The following is a 23,706-nucleotide window of genomic DNA, read 5'->3' as shown; positions in this document are numbered from 1 at the left end:
ATGCCAATTGTAACTGCTCCCTATTTATTGGTCTTCCTTTCTAGTAGAAGTCCAGCACTACGAAAGTACCCTTTGGGTTTCAAATTATATATTAATTGTTGAAGTGGTGGGGAGGATCATAAGTGACATTAAGGGATGCCCCATTTCCTGCCATTTCTGCCACTGCTCCAGAGAACATTTCGTATTGAAGGGTCTGAATTTTGGAAAGAGAGAGAGTTGGGACTATATTAAACAGGAATGTTGAGATCGAATCAATGTCTAACATCAATTCTTCCAGACACACCCAACAGCAACTAGTGTCATATATCTGTTGTAATCAGAATGCACCAAAATCAAGAGACAAATTGCAAAGTCCTAATTTATCTGTTTTCCCCCCTTAAAAAAACAAACCCTGTATATAGCAATGCTTAAAATCTTAATACAAGTTATTACAAGGAAACAGGCCCCTTACACAGCTTCCATGTCCAAGACATCATCATCGTCCTGAGAGAGCTGCAAGTAGGGATTGTCAGAGGCAGGCCGGAACTTGTAACCGGTGAGGACAAAGAACACCAAGGTGGCCATTTCATCCAGCAGCTGCAACAAAGAAGAGAGGGGCACTTGGAAAAGATTGCTACGGTAGACAACAGGACTCCCACCCAAATGGGGCTCTTAGTTCATTAGAGTCAGCCACTGCTGAAGCTACGATCACCTTTGCTTACATGTGAAGCAACTTTATTCCAAGTGAAACCACTGTTCCATCTAGCCTAGCACAGGTCTGAAAAGCTGGTTAGTTTCAGTGGGTCTGTCCTGAATAAAACATGTCCTTGGGGATCCATGCCCATTCTGTGGGCATGACCAAGCCAGCGTAGACGTCACTGAGGCAGGGTTGTGAGCATGCTGGGAATGTGGGCTTGGGAGAGCACATCTTTGTTTGAGACTGTTCTGCCATGTGATGCCCAAAATCTTCCTGATGCAGCACTTATGGAAGGCAATGGGGCATCGAGGCATTGCTCCTGGCGGTTGTAAGCTTACCAAAACTCACTTCCATAAAGCTCTTTATAGGTAAGGTTTCCAAGAATAAGCCATCATACTGGACGGTGCCACACATGTTCTTGTAGAAGGACACAATCATCTTGTGGAGCTAAGGTGGGCATTCTATCTTGTGGAACAGTGTGAAGAGTCCTTTTTGGGTGATGAGGTCAAAGGCCTTCATCAGGTCCATGAAGGCGATGCACAACAGGCATCTCTGCTCTTTCTCCTGCAGCTGACGCAGTGAGAAAATCATGTCAGCTGCTGACCTCTGAGCTCTAAAGCTGCATAATGACCTGGGACAAACCCTGTCAGTGAATGGCTGTAATCTGTTGAGAACTACATGGGCAAAGAAAGGCTTTTCCCACAGGACAAAGCAAGGAGCTCCCATGGTAGTTGTTGCAGTCACGGCGGTCACTTTAGTTTTTGTAAAGGGTCACAGTGCTGGAGTTGCATATGACTTGTGGCACAGATCCTTGTCCCCAGCATTGGAAGAAGAGGCCATGAGGGAGGAACTGAAGCCAGCTTTTCAGCACTTCTATTAGGATTCCATCCTCTCCTGGGGCTTTACAACATGCCTGAGAGTTGATGGTTTATTCAGCTTGACAAGGGAGGGAGAGACGTCCTGCTCTTCCAAGACAGGCAGGGTCTGGATGCAGTCGATTGCTGTGTGAGCGACCACATTTTCTCACAAGTACAGTTCTAGATAGTGCTCTGCCCATCGCTTCATCTGCTTGCTGTGGTCTGTGATGATCTCTCCTGGCAAGGTTTTCAAAGGTGCAGTTTTTCCTGACGGTTGGTTCAAAGGCTTTCCATCATGCCTTCGTACATTTTGCGAGTGTTGCCATCGTCAGCAGTGAATTAGATGCTCTGACACAGCTTTATCAAACACTGTCCATTAAAAATTTACGGTATGATCCAATCGTAATGTGATTTGTATATCTACAATATGTTTTGGAAAGTTGCCTGCCTGTTTGCTATGCATTTTGGACACCTCTTAAGATACTGTAAGCAAATTTTACATGATGGTTCCCAAGACCAACAAGTCCTGATAAAACTAGACGCCATTTTTAATCGAGACGGTGGACCAAACCAATTTCAAAACTGCAACGATTCTCTTTTTTGTTTCTTAGACTTTCCAAGTATGAGGCTGTTGCCCTCAAGTATTATTATTATTATTATCATCATCATCATCATTATTATTATCATCATCTCTGTTGGTTTATGGGTAGTTTTCATTTATTTATTTTCCAATTTAGGACTTGCTTTTCTTGCTGATGTTCCCACCCCCTTTCCCCATAATCTCTCCCTGACCCTTTCTGTGTTCTCGATTAATGTCTGAAGGGCATTTCTTGAATGTGTGTGTTCTGAGATCAATAAAGCAATTACTTTTCAGTCCTAGCGTATAATAACCTGCAGTAAGAAAAAAGAACTGGGGAAAGAGGGGGGGGGGATCAACATTTCAGGAAGGGGTGGGGAGAGCATCAGGCCTGAAATATTGGCCACCAGTGCCAAAGCTTAAGAATAGCTTTCCATGATAGATTTATGTTATATTACAGCTTTGAAAGAAGCATGCTGGGGTGGGGGGGGTACCTGGTACAGCCACTTCCACTGGAATGGAACGGCGATCTTGATGAGAATAGCAATGATCCGCGTGAAGTAAATGTAACACACGATCTGTGAGCAGAGGGAGAGGATCAGAGTTAGAAGTCAGAACGACGGAGACACAACCCTTGAGAGACTCTTGCCCCACCGATTAATCAAAATCTCACCAGGGATTTGGGGCAGAGCCACAGTGTACATAGAAAGCACACCCAACACACATTTAAAGCACATGAAAATCAGTGTGGTGCAATGATCAGAGTCTTGGACTAGGATCTGGGAGAGCAGGAATCAAATCCCCACTCAGATGCATGAAGCACACTGCATATGAACTTGCCTTCAAGCCTATAACCTACTTCACAGGGCTGTTGTGGGGAATAAAATGAGGAGGGGGAGAACCATGTATGCTTCCCTGAGCTCCTTAGACATAAGAGTGGGATATAAATGCAATATACAAACAAACAAATGGCTTTCCCCCAAAGAATACTGGGAACAGTAGTTTCCTCATCACATAGCTAGAATTCAGAATTCCCTTAACAAACTACAGCTCCCAGGATTCATTAGGGGGAAGCCATGTGATTTCAGGCTGCAATGGATGGGCTTTCTATGCATCTGCTGTAAGTCAGCTGGAAATGCCTCTCACAAAGGTGGAATTGGAGGAATGGCAGCGCTTGATTTCCATCTGATCATTCAAGTCACAGCGAATCAACCTGTTACTAATTTTGATGGATCCCATTTGCATTTCAATGGGCTGGTGCCTTCTAGGGAAGATGATTACCTCAAGCAGTGACTGCCCAACAAGCATATTCTTCTTCTCCTGCCAGAGAGGCAAGGCATTTGGCAACAGTTATAACTGAAACCACCTTGCTTCAGAAAACTCAATGTGGCTTTTGGTGTGTGGAGGGGCAGGGGTGGCGGCATCCAAGCAGACTTCCCATCCAGGCACTTACCAGGGTAGGACCAATCTAATAGTCTATTCTCCAGGTCTCTCAGGGCAGTCTGTCCTTCACCGGTAGCTCAGTAGCAGAGCACACAACGGAAGTTTGGGTGCCACTGAGCTTGCTGAGAGGGTTTTGCACAGGGTTAAAACAGAGCAATAGACTCCCAGATTCCCAGACTGTCCCTGTACCTTTGATCTATGGTGCTAACCTCCCTATCTCTTTAATTTTAGACTGATACATCCTAAGATGCACCCTGTTTGCAATTCCCTCCTTCTACTTCTCTCTCTCAAGAGGTCATCTTTGATCTATTCTGTGAGAACAAAGGATGAAGCATGGCTGTCTTTGTCTTCTCTAGATTAGTGAGTTAACTTAGAACTTGAAACCCATTTCCAACCAAGTGACATGCTTCCTATAATAAACAACTTTGCTGTTTTCTTACTGTACAAGCATCTCAGTGTGTGTGTGACTGCAGCAACTGAAGTCTACCCTCTGGCAAGAGACACAAGCCATGCTCTGCACACTGGAAATTCCAACAGCACATGATTTGCACACAGAAGGTCCCAGGTCCAATCCACATGGGCATTTCCAGGTAGGAGTGGGAGAGGTTCCCTGCCTGAGACCCTGGAGATCTGCTGCCTATCAGCACAGACAACATGGAACCGGGGCTCTTTACAAAGCAGTTCCCCTTGGTCCCTTGTGGATGTTCGCAGAATCATAGAACTGTAGGGACCAAAAGGGTCATCTAATGCAATCCCCTGCAATGTGGATGGACTCCCAACTCCAATCACTCCCCATCCAGCACAGCCAATGATCAGGGATGATGGGAGCAGTGGCCCAACAACATCTGAAGGTCAGTGAAGAATTAGCATCATTATTTATTAAATTTGTATACTGCCCTTCATCTGAATGCCACAGGGCAGTTCACAGCGTTAAAACGAAAACACAAAATACGTAATAAAACAAAAATACAACAAACCAATAACCCCCCTTCCTCAAACAGATTTAAAAGGACATGGAGTGTTATAATCAGTCAAAGGACTGGCTAAAGAGAAACATTTTTGCCTGGCGCCTAAAGATACCGCATTTTTCTGTGTATGACGCCCCCATGTATAAGAAGACCCCCCCCTTTTTAAAGTCAAAATTAAGAAATCAGTATTTTAAACATCAAGCAGAAATACTTTTATATTTTACTAAATATTCAAAGCACCAGCACCAGCGTAGCAACCCCCAAGATCGCCCAAAGTTGTTGAGCTTTTTTCATGAGATTGCGGAAGTGGTAAGTGAAAAGACTGGCGGTTCCGGCAGCTTCTTCATGGCAGCCACAGGAAGGCAAGTAGTGTTTGTTTTTTAAAACGACAACAACCCTGTGTTTTCATCATCCATGTATAAGACAACCCCCTATTTCTGACCAAACAAATTTAGCAACAACCACTTATACATGGAAAAATACGGTATATAAGGAAGCAGGGGCGTACCCAGGATCAAAACTAGGGGGGGGCAAGGGGCGGGGCCAAGGCACGGGAGGGGAGGGGCCACAAAGTGGGAATGTGGGCGGGGCTACAGAGCCCAGGTGAAATCAAAATAAACCTGAAGCGACGGCGGCGAAGGGGAGAAAACCAGCGGCCGCCTAGAGGAGAAGAGGGAAGTCTGGGGGTGGGCGGGGGGGGAGAGAAGGGAACCAGGCTTGGATCGGGGCCTCCGCGGAGGTCTGGAGCAAAGCCCCGGCCTCCGCGAAGCTATCCGAGGCTCCGTTGCTGCAGCGGTCTGGCAGGCGCTGAACGACTCCCGACGTTCGGGAGACCTTTGAGCACAGCCGCGCTGTGCGCATGCGCCCTGCACGGCGGCCGCCGGTGTCCACAGCCGCGCTGTGCGCATGCGCCCCGCTTTGCGCATGCGCAAAGGTCTCCCGAACGTCGGGAGCGTCAGCCCTTGCCCCCTCCCACACAGCGCGGCTGTGTGGACTCCGCACGGCTCGGGCGCAAGAGACTGCTGCGGGCGCCGAACTCGCGCTCCGCTGGGCTGTCCTCCGCCTCTGCCCACCAGCCCCGCCGGCAGCGCCACTCTTGCCCGCAGCTGCCCGACCGGCCCTGCCTCTAGAGTAGGGCAGCGGCCCCTCCCTGCCCCGCGGTGGGTACGCCCTTGTAAGGAAGGCACCAGGCAAGCTTCCCTAGGGAAAGACTTCCACAAACAGGAAGCCACCGCAGAAAACGCCTATTCTTATGTTTCTAGCCTCTGGACCGCTCATGGAAGAGGCACAGAAAGAAGGGCCTCGGATGATGGTCGGTTTATATGGGGAGAGGCAGCCTTTGATTGCAGTTCTAAGCCGTTTAAGCTTTATGACCTGACCGTTAAGTCCAGTCGCTGACGACTCTGGGGTTGCGGTGCTCATCTCGCTTTACTGGCTGAGGGAGCCAGCGTACAGCTTCCAGGTCATGTGGGCAGCATGCCTAAGCCACTTCTGGCGAACCAGAGCAGTGCACGGAAATGCTGTTTACCTTCCCGCTGGAGCGGTACCTATTTTATCTACTTGCACTATGAGGTGCTTTCGAACTACTAGGTTGGCAGGAGTTACATTTTGTAGGTCAAAACAAACACTTTGAATTGGGCTTGGAAACTAATTCGCTTAAACCATCTTGCCCCAGTGAGCAACCTGGCAACTGAATTCTGCACTAGATGAAGTTTCTGAACCATCTTCAGAGGCAGCCATACATACAACGCATTGCCATAATCTAACTGAGAGGTTACCAGGGCATAGGCGACAGAAGTTAGGCTACTTCTGTCCAGATAGAAGTGCAGCTAGGCCCCCAGCCAAAACTAATGAAAGGCACTCTGCACTGCCGACAGCACCTGAGCCTCAAGCAACAGCAATTGTTTCTGGAGTACCCCCAAGCTACATAACCACTCCTTCAGAGGGAGTGTAACCCCATCAAGAGCAGGCAACCTCCCATTATTGAGGCAAGACAATGATCCAGCACATCCACTGCCTCACTTGCTGGTGTAAAGGAGAAGAAGAGCTATGTGTCATCATCATAATAATGCTGATAACACATTCCAAAGCTCCAGATGACCCCACTCAGCGGTTTCATGTAGATGTTAAACAGTATGAGGGATAAGGAGCCCCGTAATGAAGGCTCCATGGAGCTGAACAGCATTCCCCAAGCATCACGCTCAGGAAATGGCCATCCAAGTAGGAGCAGAACCACTGCAAAGCAGTGCCACCCATCCCTAACTCAGACAGCTGTTCCTCAAGGATCCCATGATCGATGGTATCAAAAACTGCCGAGAGGTTGAAGAGAATTAACACTGACACATTTCTTCTGTTTCTCTCCTGACAGAGGTCATCCTACAGGACAACCAAAGCAGTTTCTGTGCCAAAACTGGGCCTGATTGAAGTTGATCTAAAATATCAGTTTCCTCCAAGATTGCCTGGATCTGGGTCCACCACCATTCGCTCAAAAACCTTACGCAAGAAGGGGAGATTGGCAACTGGCCAGTAGTTACTCAAGATTTTCCAAATCCAGGGAGGGTTTGTTGATGAGTATTTTGCCACTGCCTCCTTCAAGCAGACAGGGATTAATTAACCCCTCTAACAAGGAGACACCTGCCTGGCCCAGTCAACTGTCCCCTTCCTGCTAGTTTTTATCTAGTAAGGACAAGAGTGCAGGTGGTCAACCTGACTGATTCAAGCATCTTGCCCACATCCTTCAGCCTTACTAATTGAAACTCATCAAACACAACAAGCCTAGACAGTGCTCTGGACACTCCTTCAGATTCATCTGCTGTAACAGCAGAGTCAAGGTCCCAGTAGATGCAAGCTATTTTATCAACAAAATACTTTGCTAATAAGTTACAGTGAGCTACCATCAGTTCTTCAACCTTCTTTGGGCGAGGTGGTAAGAGGCCCTGGCACCACCCAGAAAAGCTCTTCCAGAAAGCACAATGAGGATGCAATTGCAGCAGCAGAGTATGCTTTCTTTGCTGCCTTAACTGCCACTAGATAGGCTGGATGGCCCTTACCAGTGTTCAACTGCATTGCACTAGTTTTCCTACACTTGCGTTTCAGCTGTCTCCTAGCTTGTTTTCTCGCCCTATGCTCCAGGATATACCAGGGAGCCAAGTGGGCTCCACATAGTGGGAGAGGGTGCTCAGGGGCAATCGTGTCAATGCCCCGAGACATCCAGATGTTCTAGAGGTCAGTTGGGGCTTTGATGGGAGGGCCAGTCATATCAGCCAGAAAATCCTCCACGGCCATCTGGAAACCCATTGGATCCATCAGCCTCCTAGGGTGAGCCATCCTAATAGGTTCCCTGCCTCTGCAGAGAGGGAATAGTGCCTAAAATCTCAACAGAAGGTTACTTGTGAGATCTCCAAAGCACGGCCTCTATTGAAAGAGGCTATGTAACTGCTCACTCCTGGCCCCAGTGAGCAAGCAAGAGCAGTTCAGAAGCAGTGGAGGAGGGTTAGTCAAACGGTGCCAAAGTGTGGGACCAGCCACGAGGACTCCCCACTCACAGCTGCTCATGTCAAACTCCTTACCATGACGTAGTAGTGCCGGAACAGCTTCAGCTTTGCTAGGTTAATAGCAGCTGTGGAAAAAGGAGAAAGTATGGATGGTTGAAGACGGGAGGGGCAAGGTGGCAAAAGCTTGTCTGCAAAGGGAGAAAAATGTAGCATTTATGCAATTATTGTTGTTTAACCCAAAGGTCTCCAAGAGACTCAAAACACAAACCTCTGAGTTACACGAGCTCTTGATGAGCACACAAAAGTTTTTATCGACCCCTATCCACAACCCACATTCTGAGGAATGCAAGTGAAATGAAGTCAAGAAATATCAATCAAGTCATTTATCAATCACTACTGGAATTAGAAAATGTAAAATATAAGGAAAACAAGTGAAAATAATAGGGTACCATAATACTCTGTGCATGCCCAGCCCTTGACTACTTAGGCTCATGGTCCCTATTTAATTTTTTCACGCCATACCTTGTAAACTTCTTTTCTACCCATGGCCCTTTTGAACCCTAGATCTTTATTCACCTCCTGCACAATCTCATATTGACCCTGTGGGAAACCTTGCACTTTACCGTTTTAAAAAATGATACACTACACCTACACTTCATTCTTCTCCAGGATAAGCATGCCCAACCACTCCTCATAAGACTTGGTTTCCAGGCCCGTTATCATCTGGGTCACCCTCCTCTGCACATGGCTGGCCCTCAGGCTTAAGAAGATTCACTACCTCTGCACTGGACCACATGCGCACACACACAAACACACCATGTCTCAGGTCAGAACCTATTCAGAAGGCCAAGATGCAGGGAAGTTGAAAGCCTCGGCTCTAAATAAGCCAAAATTCTCTTTCCACCTGCCAAGTTAGCATTTGCTGGCTTCTGCCTTGCCAGAGACCCAAAGCCATGCTGGTTTCAAGGTCAAGGTGTTGGGGGGGGGGAGGCGGGAGATGTGAGAGAGGAGTCCACAGAGTGTGGTGATGGAAAACAAGGCTAGCTGCAGCGCCATCAACTTAAGGGGGGGGGGCGGAGTGGAAACAGAGAAGCCTCTGCTGCAACCTGAAGGAGAGAGTGAAGGTTGAGGAACTGGCATTGCTTTGAGGAGGGCAGACTCTCTTTGCCACGCAGAACAAGGTCCCTTGAATGAGGACACTGACCGGTCCTGCATTTTATGTTCACTGAGGACAAACCAAAATGGTCATAAGGATGGAGCAACTCTCCTATGAGGAAACACTGCAGTGTTTGAGACTTTTTAGTTTGGAGAAAAGGCAAGTAAGAGACGACTTGATAAGTCTATAAAACAATGCATGTCATAGAGACACTGGAGAAAGAAATGCCCCCCCCAATCTCTCTCTCTCCCCCTTCCTCTCGTTAACAATGGGAGTCACAGACATCCTAAGAAAGTGAATATTAGACGGTCCAGGACAGATAAAAGGAAGGAGTTCCCTCATGCGGTGCAAAGGTGACCTATGGAACTCACTCCTGCAGGAGGCTGTGAGGGCCAGCAACTAGGAAGGCTTCAGAAGAGCACTGGACAAATTCATGGAGAATTCTATTAACAGCTACTAGCCATGATAGCTATGCTCTGCCTCCGTAGTTGGAGGCAGTAACGCTTCTGAATACCAGCTGCTGGAAACCGCAGGAGGAGAGAGGGCTCCTGTGCTCAGGTTCTGCTTCAGCGTTTTCCACAGGCACTTAGGGAAGCCCACAAGCTGAACTTGAACATGCCAGCACTCCCCCGTTCTTATTCCCAGAAACTGGTATTCAGAGGCTTAACGGCCTCTGGATGTAGGATGTAAGAACACTGCTGCATCAGGCCACAGACCCATCAAGTCCCGCATCCTGCACTCAGAGGGGCCAAGCAGGTGTCTATTATGGGGAGCCCACAAGCAGGACAAAAGTGCCTCCGGCACTGGAGGTAGCACACATCCATCACAGCTCGCAGCTGTACGCAGCCTTATCCTTCATGAATTTGTCTGATCCTCTCGTAAAGCTGTCTGAGTCCACTTCGATCTGTCAAAAGAAGACGGCAGACCCCACACCACCAACAGCTAAGGCTCATTCCGGTAAGTCATGCTGCGGTCATAATGGGACAGAGCCACGCTCAATCATGAGGAGCAACACGGTTCCCATGACACATCCTCGTAGGTTAGTCAATGAGCATTATGTCGAGGGAGCCCAGAGCCATGGCGCTGGTTGACTGGAAAGGCTAGGGAAGAGATCTCCTCCACCCCTTCTTATCGGCACAGCCAGGAATGGCAATCAATGGCAGATGGTGCAGGTGTCACACTTGGCTTGGCGGAACGAGGAGTGTGGCCTCCTATTGTTCCCCTGCCCTTGCCGAGGACAAAGGGGGCACCAGCCTAACAGGCACCGCCATGCAATTTGCTTACAAAGCAGTCAAGAACTCTCCTGCAGAACAACTGCGAAAAGGGGTTAATTTACACCGCATGGGTCTTGCCTGGCACTGCACAAAGAGAGAGATATTTCCATTTGTCATTATTTTCAGAGGCAAAAAAGAGGCCTCTGCATCAAAGACAGAGGACCTTTTTTCAGCCCAAGGGTCACATCCCCTTCCAGGCTACGTTTCTGAGGGTCACACGCCAATGGTGGGTGGGGCCAACAGTAAATGTGGGTGGAGCAACAAATGCTTTGGGGTTTGTTGTATTCCCCCCCCCAAAAAAAATAATCCAGCAGTGTGTAAGTCTTATGAAATGAGTAAAATAGATTTATTTATTTCATAAAATGTATGCACTGCTTGATTCCAAGGCACCTGCCTGAAATCAACAGGCAGGGAGTTCCAACGTTTAGATGCTGGATTGACAAATAAATAAACAAACATTTGTTTTAAACCCTTTTTTAATGCTATATTTTAAATTGTTGTGACCCACTCCTGAGATGCTAGGGAGAAGCAGGTACTTTGATTTGCCGTGCTGGCACCGAAGAAAAATTCTGGAGCGAGAAACTATGTTTTTAGCTATTCAGTTAAAATGTTAGGAGAAAAAACAAGTATTCTAAACCAAGAGAGAGACAGAGAACACTGGATTAAATACAGAGGATCAGGAGGAGAAGAGTGGAACAGAATACCGTGCGGTTATTCTGCATTTTTCTGTCGTTTCTTTTTTCCATTCCCACCTAGCCTCCCAATTAGTGGTGAACTGACTGAAGAGGGATGGGTTCTCTTTCTACCCACCCTCTTCTTCCAAACTTTTAAGCATAAAGGAAAAGAGACAGCAGCAGGCCAGAGAGGTGGGTGAGAGAGAAAATCACAGAGTCCATTTATGACTCAAAGCTACCAGCCCAATTGCCTTTAGCCTCTTATTTTGGGAACATAATGGATTGTGATTCATTTGGTATGCTTTAAAAAAGCGCAAGGTGAGGAGATGATAGCTAAAGAACTTGCCTGCCATTTCAAAGGTTGGGATTTTTAATGACTTATGCTCCCCTGCAGAAGTAGCTCCTACATGTTCTACCTTCAGTGTTACAAGAAGTATGCATTTGAATACTTCCTGAGGACAGGTGACTTGCATTGTCCTGAATGCAAACAGGTTCTAGTGGGCTTGTCCAAGACCCACTTGCATGCTCACCTATGGCAAGTGCTGATTGTCTCCAGGCAACCGGGAACAAAGGCTTTTCTAAATGGCACAAGAGATTAGCTCCTCCCACTGTCCCCTCTATTTGGGCTTTTTGGCGCACTGAAGACCACGCAGACAAGCGTGGCTGGAGAAAAGAGTTTTAAGAATATAATAAAAGCCTGCTGGAAAAGGCCGATGGCCAATCTAGTCCAGCATCCTGTTCTCACAGATGCCTGTGGGAAACTTACATGCAGGATTCGATCACAAGAGCAAGCTCCCCTCCTCCTGCGTTTCCCAGCAGCTGATTTTCAGAAGCGGTGCAGCCTCCAAATTTGAGGCAGAGCATAGGATGTGGCTGGTAGCCATCGAAAGCTCTCTGTTAAATCCCCTTCTAAGGCCAGCCATGTTGGTGGCCATCCCTGCCTACTGAGACAGGGAGTTCCACAGTTTAACTATGGTGCTGCGTGAACAAGCCCTTTCTTTTATCTGTCCTGAACCTTCCAACATCCAGATTCATTAGGTGTCCACAAGTTCTAGCATTTGGGGGGGGGCTTTCTTTCCACTTTCTCCATGCCACACATCATTTTATAAGCTTTTATCATGTTGTTTCGTACTTGCCTTTTATCTAAAGTAAAGTCCCAAACGCTGGAAGCTTTCCTTACAGTGAAGTCACCCCATCCCCACTATTTTGGTTGCCCTTTTCTGAACCTTTCCCAACTCTTGCAATATCCTATTTGAGGGGAGGCAAATGCTCCTTTTACCTGCCACACAGAGAGCTTCCTTCAATTCAAAAATGTCACCTTGACAGACACTTTCCCCTCCTGGGCCCCAGCATCATCTTATACTGGGCTGCTACCATTTCTCTTTCCCAGCCTTTTCCTCTAATTTTATTGCTTGCCCTTGCAATGTGCCCAGTGGCGCTGAGCAAGGGAAGCACAGAGTTTGAAAAACCAGAGTAGGTGTTCTCTTACATGCAAACACCTCTCACAGTGCCTAGCAGACTATTTTTACAACGCTGAAAGAAGTCAACAGGAAGGGAGAATGTCCGGATGTCAATGAAGATGGGCAGTCTCAGCTTAAACTGGCAAGAGCAGGCATTTTCCAGAATATGCCTGCCAGTTACAAACAAAGGAAGCTGCCAAGTCAGACCACTGGGCTCATCTAGCTCAGTGCTGTCTACACTGACTGGCAGCTGCTCTTCCAGCCCTACCCAGAGATGCCAGGGACTGAACCTTTGGACCTTCTCAATGCAAGGCAGATGCGCTCTGTTGAACAACAGCCCTTCAACTAAAAACAAAGCAAGATTCTAGTCCTCATCAGTTCTGAATAAATAGGAACATAGAAAGCTGCATAAACAGAATCAGAATCAGAACATTGGAGCCCATCTAGCTCAGTACTGTGCTCACTGACTGGCAGCTGCTTTCAGGCTTTCCCTGGCCCTGCCTGGAGATGCCACCGAGCTGTAGGTGTAGGAATAGAATCAATCAACTTACCTTCATGTTTATTTATTAAGTTTGACCTCAGTTTCCTTCACTGAAATATGAAAAGGGAGAAGCAGAGTACCTGGGGCGGGACCCTTTCCCCTATGAAATCACCCCCAAGGGAAGCCTAGACTGCTCCTCCTTGTGGCTTTCCTTCCACCAGCCTTCTAGCGTGATTTGATTCCAAAGGATAACTGAGGCCCTCTGAACTGCTGCATTAGGAATGCTTGCTTGCTTGCTGCTGGTGGTACCGTTTGCACACACACACACACACACACACACACACACCATATCGCCACATTCATTTACTACATCTTTTATTATTTCATTATCTGCTGGGCTCCTGGCAAGCCGCCTTGGGAGATGCACTTGCAGAAAATGGCAGGCTATAAATATTTTTTAATAATTTAAAGCAAAAGCCCTCCAGGCTGCCAGCTTCAATGCAGGAAAGGTACATCGTAAATCAACCACCAGACAACTCTGGATGCAGACGCCCATCTCTCTCTCTCTCTCTCTCTTTCGCCAGCATCCACCGTGGAGTGCACATTTGACTGGCCAAATATTTCACCAGCAGACCTAACCACCCTTGAACCAAGAACAGCTAAGTTTATGTGACCAATTTTGCACAGAGCATTCCCTAAATATATGCACAGGGTTCTTACTTCTTAAATAAAATGCATCAAGCAGCCTAGCATAACGGGCTCTAGCATGGGCTTGCAAGACATTAAATATGCATTTTTTTAAAAGTGGAGAATTGGGGAGAGAAATGCAGAGTAAAAGTGATAGCAGCGTGTTTGTGTGAAGGTCACAGATCACAGATTCATAGAATCATAGAGTTGGAAAGAATGTCAAGGGTCATCTACGGTAGTTCAACTCTCTGCAATGCAAGAATCTCAACTGAAGCATCCATGACAGATGACCATCCAGCCCTTGTTTTAAAACCTTCAAGGAATGAGGGTCTACCATCTTCTGAGGGAGCCATTCCAATCTCCAACAGCTGTTACCATCGGAAATTTCTTCCTAATGTTTAATCAGAATCTCCTTTCCTGTACCTTGAAGCCATTGGTTTGGTCCTAACCTCCAGAGCAGGAGAAAACAAGCTTGCTCCCTCTTCCTTGTGACAGCCCTTTGGATAATTGAGATCGCTACCATGTCTCTTCTCAGTCACCTCTTATCCATGTTAAAATACCCAACTCCCTTAATCATTCCTCATAAGGGATGGTTTCCACACCCTTGATCATCTTCGTTGGCCTTCTCTGCACACGTTCCAGTTTGTCAATAGCTTTCTTAAATTATGGTGCCCAGAACTGTATATAGTACTCCAGGTGTGGTCTGATGAAGGCAGTCATACTGCTTATTTTGATCTGGACACTAGATCCTTTTCAAATGTACTACTAGTAAGCCAGGTGTTCCCCCATCTTATATTTGGTTCTTCTTGCCGAAGTGCAAAACCTTTCATTTGTCCCTATCGAAATTCGTTTTGTTAGTCTGGGCTCAGTTGTTAAGGTCATCTTGAATCCCAATGCTGTCTTCTGCGGCATTAGCTACCCTTCCCAGTTTGGTGTCATCTGCAAATTGGATGAGCATCCCCTCAATTCCTTCATCTAAGAAACGTTTGTCCAGGATGATGAGGAATCCTTAGTGAACGCTCTTTGGATTCAGTCAGTCAACCAGCTACAAATCCACCTAACAGTTACCTCACACAGCCCACAGTTTACCAGCCTGTCAAACAAGAACATCATGTGGGACTTTGTCAAAAGCCTTACTGAAATCAAGATACACTACACCCACAGCATACCCCTGATCCACCAAGCTTGTAACTCTATAACAAAAGAAATATGATACATCTGGCATGACTTATTTTTGAGAAACCCATGCTGGGTCTTAGTAATCACAGCATCTTTTTCTAAGTGCTCACAGACTGACTGTTGGATTATATGTTCTATGACATTTCCTGGTATCAATGTCAAACTCACTGGTAGGTAGCTACATGGATCTCCTTCTCTCTTTTTTTGAAGTTGGGGACATTTGCTCACCTTTAGTCTAGTCTAGGTCTTCACCTGGTTTCCAAGAATTCTCAAATATTACAGAGACTCTGAGAGTACACCTGCAAGCTCCTTTAGTACCCTTGGGTATAGGCCCTGCAGATTTGAGCCAAGTGTTCCCTTAACACCTCTTTTCCTACCTTGAGCTGCAGCTCCATCTTTACATTCCTTTTTCTGTTATCATAAGGTTGGACACTGTGTTGCTTTTGGGTGAAGACAGAAGCAATGTAGGCATTGAGCAGTTCTGCCTGTCACCCAATTGCATTTCTCCATCTTCACCACCCAGAGGACCTACTTGCTTATTCTTCCTCTTGCTTTAAACATAGCCAAATACACCTTTTTATTATTCTTAAGCTCTCTTGCAAGCCTGAGCTCATTTTGAGCTTTGGCCAATCAGACCTTCTCCCTGCAACTATTGGCTACTCCTCCTCCATGAATCCCCCATTCTTCCATTTCTTGCACATGCCCTTCTTAAATCTCAGATCATCTGTAAGCTTTTTATGTTGCCACACTGGTTTCTTTAGATGCCCCCACTTTTCTTTCTTGTTGCAATTGTCTGCATTTGTGCCTTCAATATTTCACCTTTAAGAAACTCCCATCCATCTTGGGCTCCCTTCTCTTTGAGTATTTCTGACCATGGGATCTCATCCAGTAGCTTCTTAAGCTTCTGAAATCAGCCTTCTTAATGTCCAGAGGGCATGTCCAATTACACTGAGTTTTCCTTTGCCTCTGTAATCATGAAACCCAGGAGGTCACAGTCACCTCCTCCCAAGTTTCCCAGTACTTCCACTTTGTCAATTAATTTCTCCCTGTTGGTGAGGACCAGGTCCAAGATAGATGATTCCGTTGATACTTCTTCCACCTTCTGGGAAATGAAACTGTCAGCAAGGCAATGGAGGAATTGGTTGGACCTTATGTTCTTGGCAGAGTGAGTTCCAATAGGTTATCAGGGAAGTTGAAGTCATCCGTAACTACTATAGCTCTCCTTTTTGAATGTTTGATAATGTGCTCTAGGAAGGCTTCATCCAAGTCTTCAGGTCCCACGCAGAGTTCCTGGTACCTCCGTTTAATAAATAATAATAATAATAATAATAATAATAATAATAATAATGGTTCTAGTATCAGGATTGGGAAGGGCTCTCTCAGCCTGAGAAAGCAGCTGCTGGTCAGAAGAGGTAATCATGAGCTAAAGAGACCAAGGGGCTGACTTCACATAGGCAGCTTCATATGTCTGAATGTTGCATCAGTTTAAAAAAAACAACACCTTAATGACAAGCTAAACAGGCTTCCTAATAAATCTTAAAAGATAAAACAGATAACAGAAGTAACCAAAGGAGCTAAAGATGGCAAACACCGTCTTGAGAGGCATGCCCCCTTCTCTCTAGTTCGGTGGTTCTCAAAGTGGGCTGCACCGCCACCTGGGCAGTGGGATTACCTAAAAGGCAAGGGGGCAGCAGGGGGTGCTGAAGGTGTAAATGACTATCACATTTTGAAAAGCTGGTGTCAATCGAGTTCATCAATTTTGTTGAATTCATTAAACAAAATGGTTTTAATGGGGTTTTGAACAAATGTGCAGTAATTGTTACTGTTTTGAATTTTGTTGTGTTATTATTTCTCTTGGTGGGTTGTGAAGGCCACTATTCTATATAATGCTTTTTATAGGGTATGGGGAACTTGGGAGGAATTCAGGAAACCACAAGTCTGGGAACCACTGATTTTGCTGGATGCAATTAATAGGTTTGAAGTCTCACTCCACAGTAAGAAAATCTAAATGCCCTTTAAAAAAAGATCAGCAAAATGCCAGGATGAGGTGGGGGGCAGGAAGGGATCAGACTTGTGTAGCTTCACTCTCCACAACAGTTTTATGGGGAGCAGAAGCTCAATGGCAATGAACAGCTTACCCTTCCCATCTGTTGCAGAAGCCTCCTGCAAATGTCTTATTGACCTAGAAGAGAGAATTAAGGTGAGTTGGTAAGGAGACACCAATTTAAGAGTTCCAGTCAATAGATGCTCAGAAAAGAAAAAATGGCACCACCAACCCACCAGAAGGAGGCACACAGACTGCAATGGACTTTATGCAAGTGAGGAGCGTCCTCTGCTGGCTAGGAAAACTTGCTGATACATTCCCTGGACCAGCCAGGCATGCAAGACAGACAAAGGCAGTTTTGAAACAAAACACACACACACACACACACACACACACACACACGAGAATTTTTTTAAGGTATTAGACTTAATCCATTTGGTATCAAAGGAATTAGAGACAGTTATCAAGGCAGAGTAAAAACAAGATGATGGGTAGAGTAAGTATTACTTATTTAAAGCATTTGTACCCTGCTCTTCTTGAGCCCCAAAGACTCCCAGAGAGGCTTAACATGGCATCAATTCATACAAGACAGTCCCTGCCTGCAGGCTTACAATCTAAAGGCCATGGCACAAAAGCAAAAAGGGACAGGGAAGGTAGAGGGAGAAAGAGACAAACTTCACATCACACTCACAAATAGTTGCCCTCACTGGTACTCACCATACAACTGGGAAGAGGATGGCCCCGCAGCAGAGCAAGTCGACCAGGAAAAGGATCTCTTTCCAGAGGCCATACTCCGTCGTGCCTTCTTCTGTTGACTCGATGATTATGTAAGCTACATTGGCCAGGACCTGGTTAGAAGGGCAGCAAGCAAGACATCAGCCACTTGAGCATTTGGACACCCAAGCCTTATGAAGAACGGTTGAAGGAGTTGGGTATGTTTAGCCTGGAAAAGAGGAGACTGAGAGGAGATATGATGGCCATCTTTAAATATCTAAAGGGTGTCACATGGAAGATGGAGCAAGCTTGTTTTCTCCTGCTCTGGAGCGTAGGACACGTACCAATGAATTTGACTTACAAGAAAGGAGATTCTGACTAAACACCTGACAGACAAAGTTGGTACACAGCGTGACAGGCTCCCTCCGGAAGTGGTGGACTTCCCTTCCTTGGAGGTTTTTAGCAGAGGTTGGGTGGCTACCTGTCATGTATGATCTATTTGAGACTCCTGCATTGCAGGGGGTCAGACGAGGCAACCGTTGGGGTCCCATCCAGCTCTAAGACTCTATGATTCTTCATTTTATTTCATGTAACATTCCTAAGAATCTGGGTTGGGGGTCAATGATGACTTCATAAGCTCATCAAGGGTGTTCAAAGAACTCAGAAGTTCTGAGATCATAAGTGCAACACAGCACACCCCAGCATTGGAGGTCAAGGCCTCACCTGGAGTGGAATGACAATCATGAAGATCTTCTTGTCCTTGTCAGAAAGGATGTGCTTGATGAATGCCCAGCCTGTGCCAATGAGAGCAATGGTGATGAAGAGCAGAGCCCCCTTCAACCTGGTGAAAAAACAAAATAAATTAAATTGGCATCAGCAGAGGGAGTAAATGCTTCCTTGAACAACTGTTTTAGAAGCTACATGCATGAAAACCAAGAAGAAAAAAACCATGCCCATGTGACATTGACAGTGCTCTACAGAGAAACTGATCAATCTTTATGTAAATGTCATAAGGGATTTCAAAAATGTAAGTTATTTAATTTCTGTGCTTACACTCCAAGCCATCTCAACAGAAGAAAGCAATTAATTAGCAAAATGTACACAAAGGCAGAAATCAGAAGCACAGGAGAACACCAACCAACATCTGCTTAAGGGTTACAGAAATGGGGTTAGTCTTACTCAGTGCTAGTCTTACTCAGTGCTAGTCTTACTCAGAGTAGGTGCACTGAAATTAATGAATGTGACCAACTTCGGCCCCTTAACTCCAATAGGTCTACTCCAAGTTAGACTAGCATTGGCAGCAACCCCTGGAATATAAAACATAATAAGGTAATCATAAACAATATTATGAGTGTATATAGAGCAGGTGGCTTTGGCCCTCCATACATTTTTGGACTACAACTCCCATCATCCCTGGCCAACACAGTTGCTGGGGCTGTTGATAGATACAGTTCAGGAACATCTGGCCCTCCACCCCACACCCAATACAGATGGAGGTGACAAAATATTTTTTCTTGTACCTACAACAATTGGTACAGACATCAAGCAGGACTGACTCTGTGCACCCCATGACCAATCATCTGAGAAGGAGAGGACCCACACACTCCACTAGCCAGCCTCTGTGGAGGTGGCAAACCACATGGCAGACAGCATCATGGTCCACATACTTACAGTTACAGGTAGGTAGCCGTGTTGGTCTGCCGTAGTCGAAACAAAACAAAACAATTCCTTCCAGTAGCACCTTAGAGACCAACTAAGTTTGTCATTGGTATGAGCTTTCGTGTGCACGCACACTTCTTCAGATACTTACAGGTGAGTGATGTAGTAGACGACAGCCCAGCCTTCAATGGGAAAACCTTGAGAGGAGATGTAGTGGTAGTCAATCTGGAGGGGGAAAGGGCAGGAGTGATGTCAAAAGTGTGTATATGAACCTTGTTAAATAAATAAATGTACCACCCAATGATTTGAAGATCTCACTGCCTTTTCTACATTTGAACACACAGCTCATAATCATCAGTTTCATGTAAGAGAATAATAGTTTTTTTCTTTATTAGTTGCAACTAAAAAAACAGACAGTGGTTACTTACTGCATGGAAGACTAATGAGAGGGACTTGGTGAAAGGAAGAGCAGCCATCAGCCAGTGGATCTTGAACACATCAGCCCTGAAACAAAGACAAGACGGAAAGTCAGAAGAGAATAGTCCTGCTGACACTCTCCTGACAGCAGAAAAAAACCTATAATACAAAAGGCAAGTTCGAATCAAAATAATGTAGCAACAGAACCCACTGACATCTACTGCTTTTTATTAAAATATTGTTACCCTTTCCTGGCAATGAATATTTATAGTCATAGGTATGCGCAGCAGGAAATCATAATGGACGCAGGACGGTTTTGACTCTCTCTCTCTCTCTCTCTCTCTCTCTCTCTCTCTCTCTCTCTCTCTCTCTCTCTCTGGACCAAAGTAAGGCACCTATTTACAAGGATTTGAAAACCTATCTTGGTACAGCTACCCATGTGGAAATAGCCAATTTCTGTAAGGGTGAGGAAGGGGAGGTGGGCATGTGGAAACCGATACTTGCTGAGAAGACCTGAGACCTGAGGGTATAGGGTGGCATAAAAATTTAATGAATAATTTAATTTAATAAATAATAAATAAAGAAGAGAGTGTATAACAGCCCTGCTGGACCATGCTAGCAGCCCATCTACTCCAGCATCCTGTTCTCACAGCGGCCACCCAGGAGCCCATGCAAAACCTGCAAGCAGGGCCTGAGCACAGCAGCATCCTGCACATCTGTGATTTCCAGCAATTGCTATTCTGAAGCATGGAGGCAGAGCATAGCTATCAGGGTTACTGCACACTGATAGCCTTAGCCTCTTACACAGCAATGCAAGCTTGCTAGGGGGCGAGACAGAACAGGAGGCCTTTACAGGTGACTGGTGACCAAGTCTTGCACAGATAAACCCCGACCCTGGATTTCAGAGGGATACATTGGCTTGACTGACATACCCGGTATATCTAAAATGTATGAAACAGATCTCACATCTGAGCACCAACTGTTGAAAACTATGCATTGTGGAGTCAAGAGTATATATGCTCTTTTAAACTGATGGCTTTTATGTTTGCATTCATCTATTTGATTGCGGAAAGTTGGCTCTCTCTGAATGAGTGGCTGCTTTGCTGAGGATCCCCACTTTACCTGCGTTTCCGAAGAGTGTGGATCCACACGGCTCCGAAAATGAAGAAGAAGAGGGCCATGGAGATGTAGAGCTTAGGGAGAGGGATCTCTCCTGCTGAGAGGTAGCTGCTTGGATTCTTTTCCATAATCTCAATCTGGAAGCAGACAAAGTATTGCACTATCAGCATCGTCATTTAGTGAATGTGTATACACCACTCAACTGCCAAAGCTGCACCTAAGCAGCTTGCAAGCATAAAACTCATTAAAAAAACTGGCACATTTGATCAAAATAAACATTCATGCTATACAATGTCAATTGTGAACTCTGTTCAATCCTTTAGTACTAGTTACAGGTAGGTAGCCGTGTTGGTCTGACGTAGTCGAAACAAAAAATTAAAAAAATTCCTTACAGTAGCACCTTAGAGACCAACTAAGTTTGTTCAAGGTATGAGCTTTCGTGTGCATTCTTCCGGCATTCTTTTTTATTTTTTGTTCTGTTCAATCCTGTTTCCCCTTCATTTTTCTTTAAGCCAATTCAAGAATCAATAACCTAGATGTTGACCACTAGTGATGAACCACGTGTTGTAGATATTACTGTGAATTTACTATACTATGTTTGTGATGTACAAATAACATGAGAAGATTTGGTCTGTTTATTTCTATCATTTATTTTTTCCTATGATTCCTGTTTATAAAACCCAATAAAAAGTTATTCAAAAAATAAAATAAAAGTAAGCACCAACAATTAAAACATAAAATAAAACAAGACAATTGTAAAAGGAAAAAGGAAAAACAGTGTAGCAATTAAAACAGTTTTAAAAAGAGTTTCAAGCCAGGAAATTAGGAAAATTGAAAAGGAACTATCAGCATGGAGAATTCAGATCAGCAGAGGTTGCTCCATTTGGGTAAATTGTCGACTGCCCCACCAAACATTGTCTGCTCCCAGCCAGCCCCCACCTGCCTGCCTTATTGATTAGAACCAGTCCAGAGGGCAGCAGCATAGCTAGCCACCTGGCTGCCCAGGGCAGCAAACCCGAAGGCACCCCACTGGGGGGCATGGTGTCCGCCGTGCGCATGCATCACGGCGCACGGGCGCACAGGAGGCATACGACGCGGCAAACCCCGTGAGCAAGCCGCGGAGTGAGGCAGTCTCGCTTACATCGGGGCTTCTCCTCCATGGCGGTGATGCAAGCGAGACTGCCTCACTCCACGGCTTGCTCATGGGGTTTGCCGCGTCGCCGTGTCGTATGCCTCCTTGTCCAGCCTGCTGCCCGGGGCGGTACGCCCCCTGCCCCCATTACTACGCCACTGCCAGAGGGTGACCCTAGTTGTCAGTTTTCTCCTCCTCCTCAGTCTGATTTGCCCCTTGTAGAGCTAAGGAGGGAGGAGGAAGAGAATAAAACTAGAATCAATTGGCTCTGCCTGGTCTGGTTCTGGCTCCGCCAACCACCAACTCTGGCTGGGCACATCACTGGCTCTGGCTCCCTGCCTTCCACCCCACCAGTCCCAATGTACACCAACTGCTGCCAATTTAGATGGTGCAGGGTGAGATACCATGGGGCATTCCTAGCCGATAAATATTTTGGATGTCATTCTCACACTCTCCCAAAGCAGTCCAGAACAACAGGAGGGAGCTGGGTGGATGACGAGTCTGGGTTCAAAGCAAAAAAAGTAAACAAAAGCCCAACTCACATCAAGACTGAAGAGGAGCTGCTCATTCTTCGGGACACATTTGTGAAAATACAGACTGTAGAGGCCTTCTTGGTTTTCTGAGCTGATGTTGAAGGAGAACTGAGAAGAAGAAAGGAAATGTCAACAATCTGTGCAAATGTTCACGAGTCATTCCACTTTAAAGTAGTCCAACTAAGGTAAACAATTGTTTAAGAATTGGTGTCAAGTTTGGTTTTTTTCCTCTGATCTCCCTGTTCCTTTCCCCTTTTGTTATGGTTTTGTTTCCAGATTGTAAGCCTGTGGACACTGATTGTATGCAAGCCACCCTGGGAGGCTTTTTGGCTGAGGAATGGGGTACAAATGCCCCGAATAAATAATAAATAAAAAACAGCCCTGACTCTAAAACCAACTTCTTGCTTTCAGCTCAGCATTATTAATTTATATACTGCTTCTGGCGAAGGGAGAGCCTTCCAAGCAGCCTACGAAACAGAGTTATAAATCACTGAGTGCTCTCCCAAGTGATGCTATCGGACCAGGTTTTTAAGGCAGAGATTATTGTAAAAGAAATTATGGCTGACACTGAAGATGGTTTGGAAACTTTAATCAGTGGGAGAGAGAAGAAGGAAGCAGCCCAGGTGTTGGTGGAATCCAGAGAGATGGAATATGGATTATGCACCAATGGCACTGGCTTCCTGTCCATTTCTCACCATCACTGATCTGTACACCATCTTTTCACAGTTAAAACAATGCTGATGGCAGCTTAGCACACCGAAGAAGCTGAATAATTCACCTTAGCAATCACAAAATAGTAGCAAATTTTTTAAAAGTCATAAATAAATGAAAATATCTCAACAAGTGGACACCAAAATCAAGCAATCCCCATGTAATTCATAACAATAAAGACACAAAGAACTGCAATGTCATTGACAGAAAAAATGAAGCATTTCCAAAATTTTGGATTTCTGTGCCCCAAAGAAAGGCTTTTGAAGCAGATTTTGGTGGTTGTTCAAGTTTAAGATGGAGAAGGTGGCATTTTAGGAAACTTCCAGCAAAGCAGACACTCACGCACCCTACTTATGTTTCAGGAGCACTGACCTGGAATGAATAGTAACCATCTTTGCTTTGGATGGGATGTGTCTTCTCTGGCGGCAACTGGATCAAGGAGCAATTGAGA

The 23,706-nt window shown here is 45.7% G+C and overlaps 1 protein-coding gene across 1 annotated transcript in view; it reads right to left on the bottom strand.

Moving 5' to 3' along the window:
• Window positions 1–23,706, bottom strand: part of GPR107 (G protein-coupled receptor 107) — a 44,930-nt gene that overhangs the window by 5,028 nt on the left and 16,196 nt on the right. The window contains exons 7-17 of the mRNA XM_035112988.3: window positions 23,628–23,684; window positions 22,554–22,652; window positions 20,883–21,016; window positions 19,772–19,847; window positions 19,495–19,568; window positions 18,408–18,525; window positions 17,688–17,818; window positions 17,065–17,108; window positions 8,091–8,140; window positions 2,605–2,688; window positions 452–576 (exon numbers count right to left, since the gene is read on the bottom strand). Of these exons, the coding sequence (XP_034968879.2) occupies window positions 452–576; window positions 2,605–2,688; window positions 8,091–8,140; window positions 17,065–17,108; window positions 17,688–17,818; window positions 18,408–18,525; window positions 19,495–19,568; window positions 19,772–19,847; window positions 20,883–21,016; window positions 22,554–22,652; window positions 23,628–23,684 (992 nt within the window). The remainder of the gene's footprint in view (window positions 1–451; window positions 577–2,604; window positions 2,689–8,090; window positions 8,141–17,064; window positions 17,109–17,687; window positions 17,819–18,407; window positions 18,526–19,494; window positions 19,569–19,771; window positions 19,848–20,882; window positions 21,017–22,553; window positions 22,653–23,627; window positions 23,685–23,706) is intronic.

This window comes from Zootoca vivipara, chromosome Z2 (genome assembly GCF_965207765.1).
Source record: "Zootoca vivipara chromosome Z2, rZooViv2.hap1.1, whole genome shotgun sequence".
Lineage (NCBI taxonomy): Eukaryota > Metazoa > Chordata > Lepidosauria > Squamata > Lacertidae > Zootoca > Zootoca vivipara.
The sequence above is the reverse complement of the archived record's forward strand: the minus strand, read 5'-3'. Positions and strand labels throughout refer to the sequence as shown.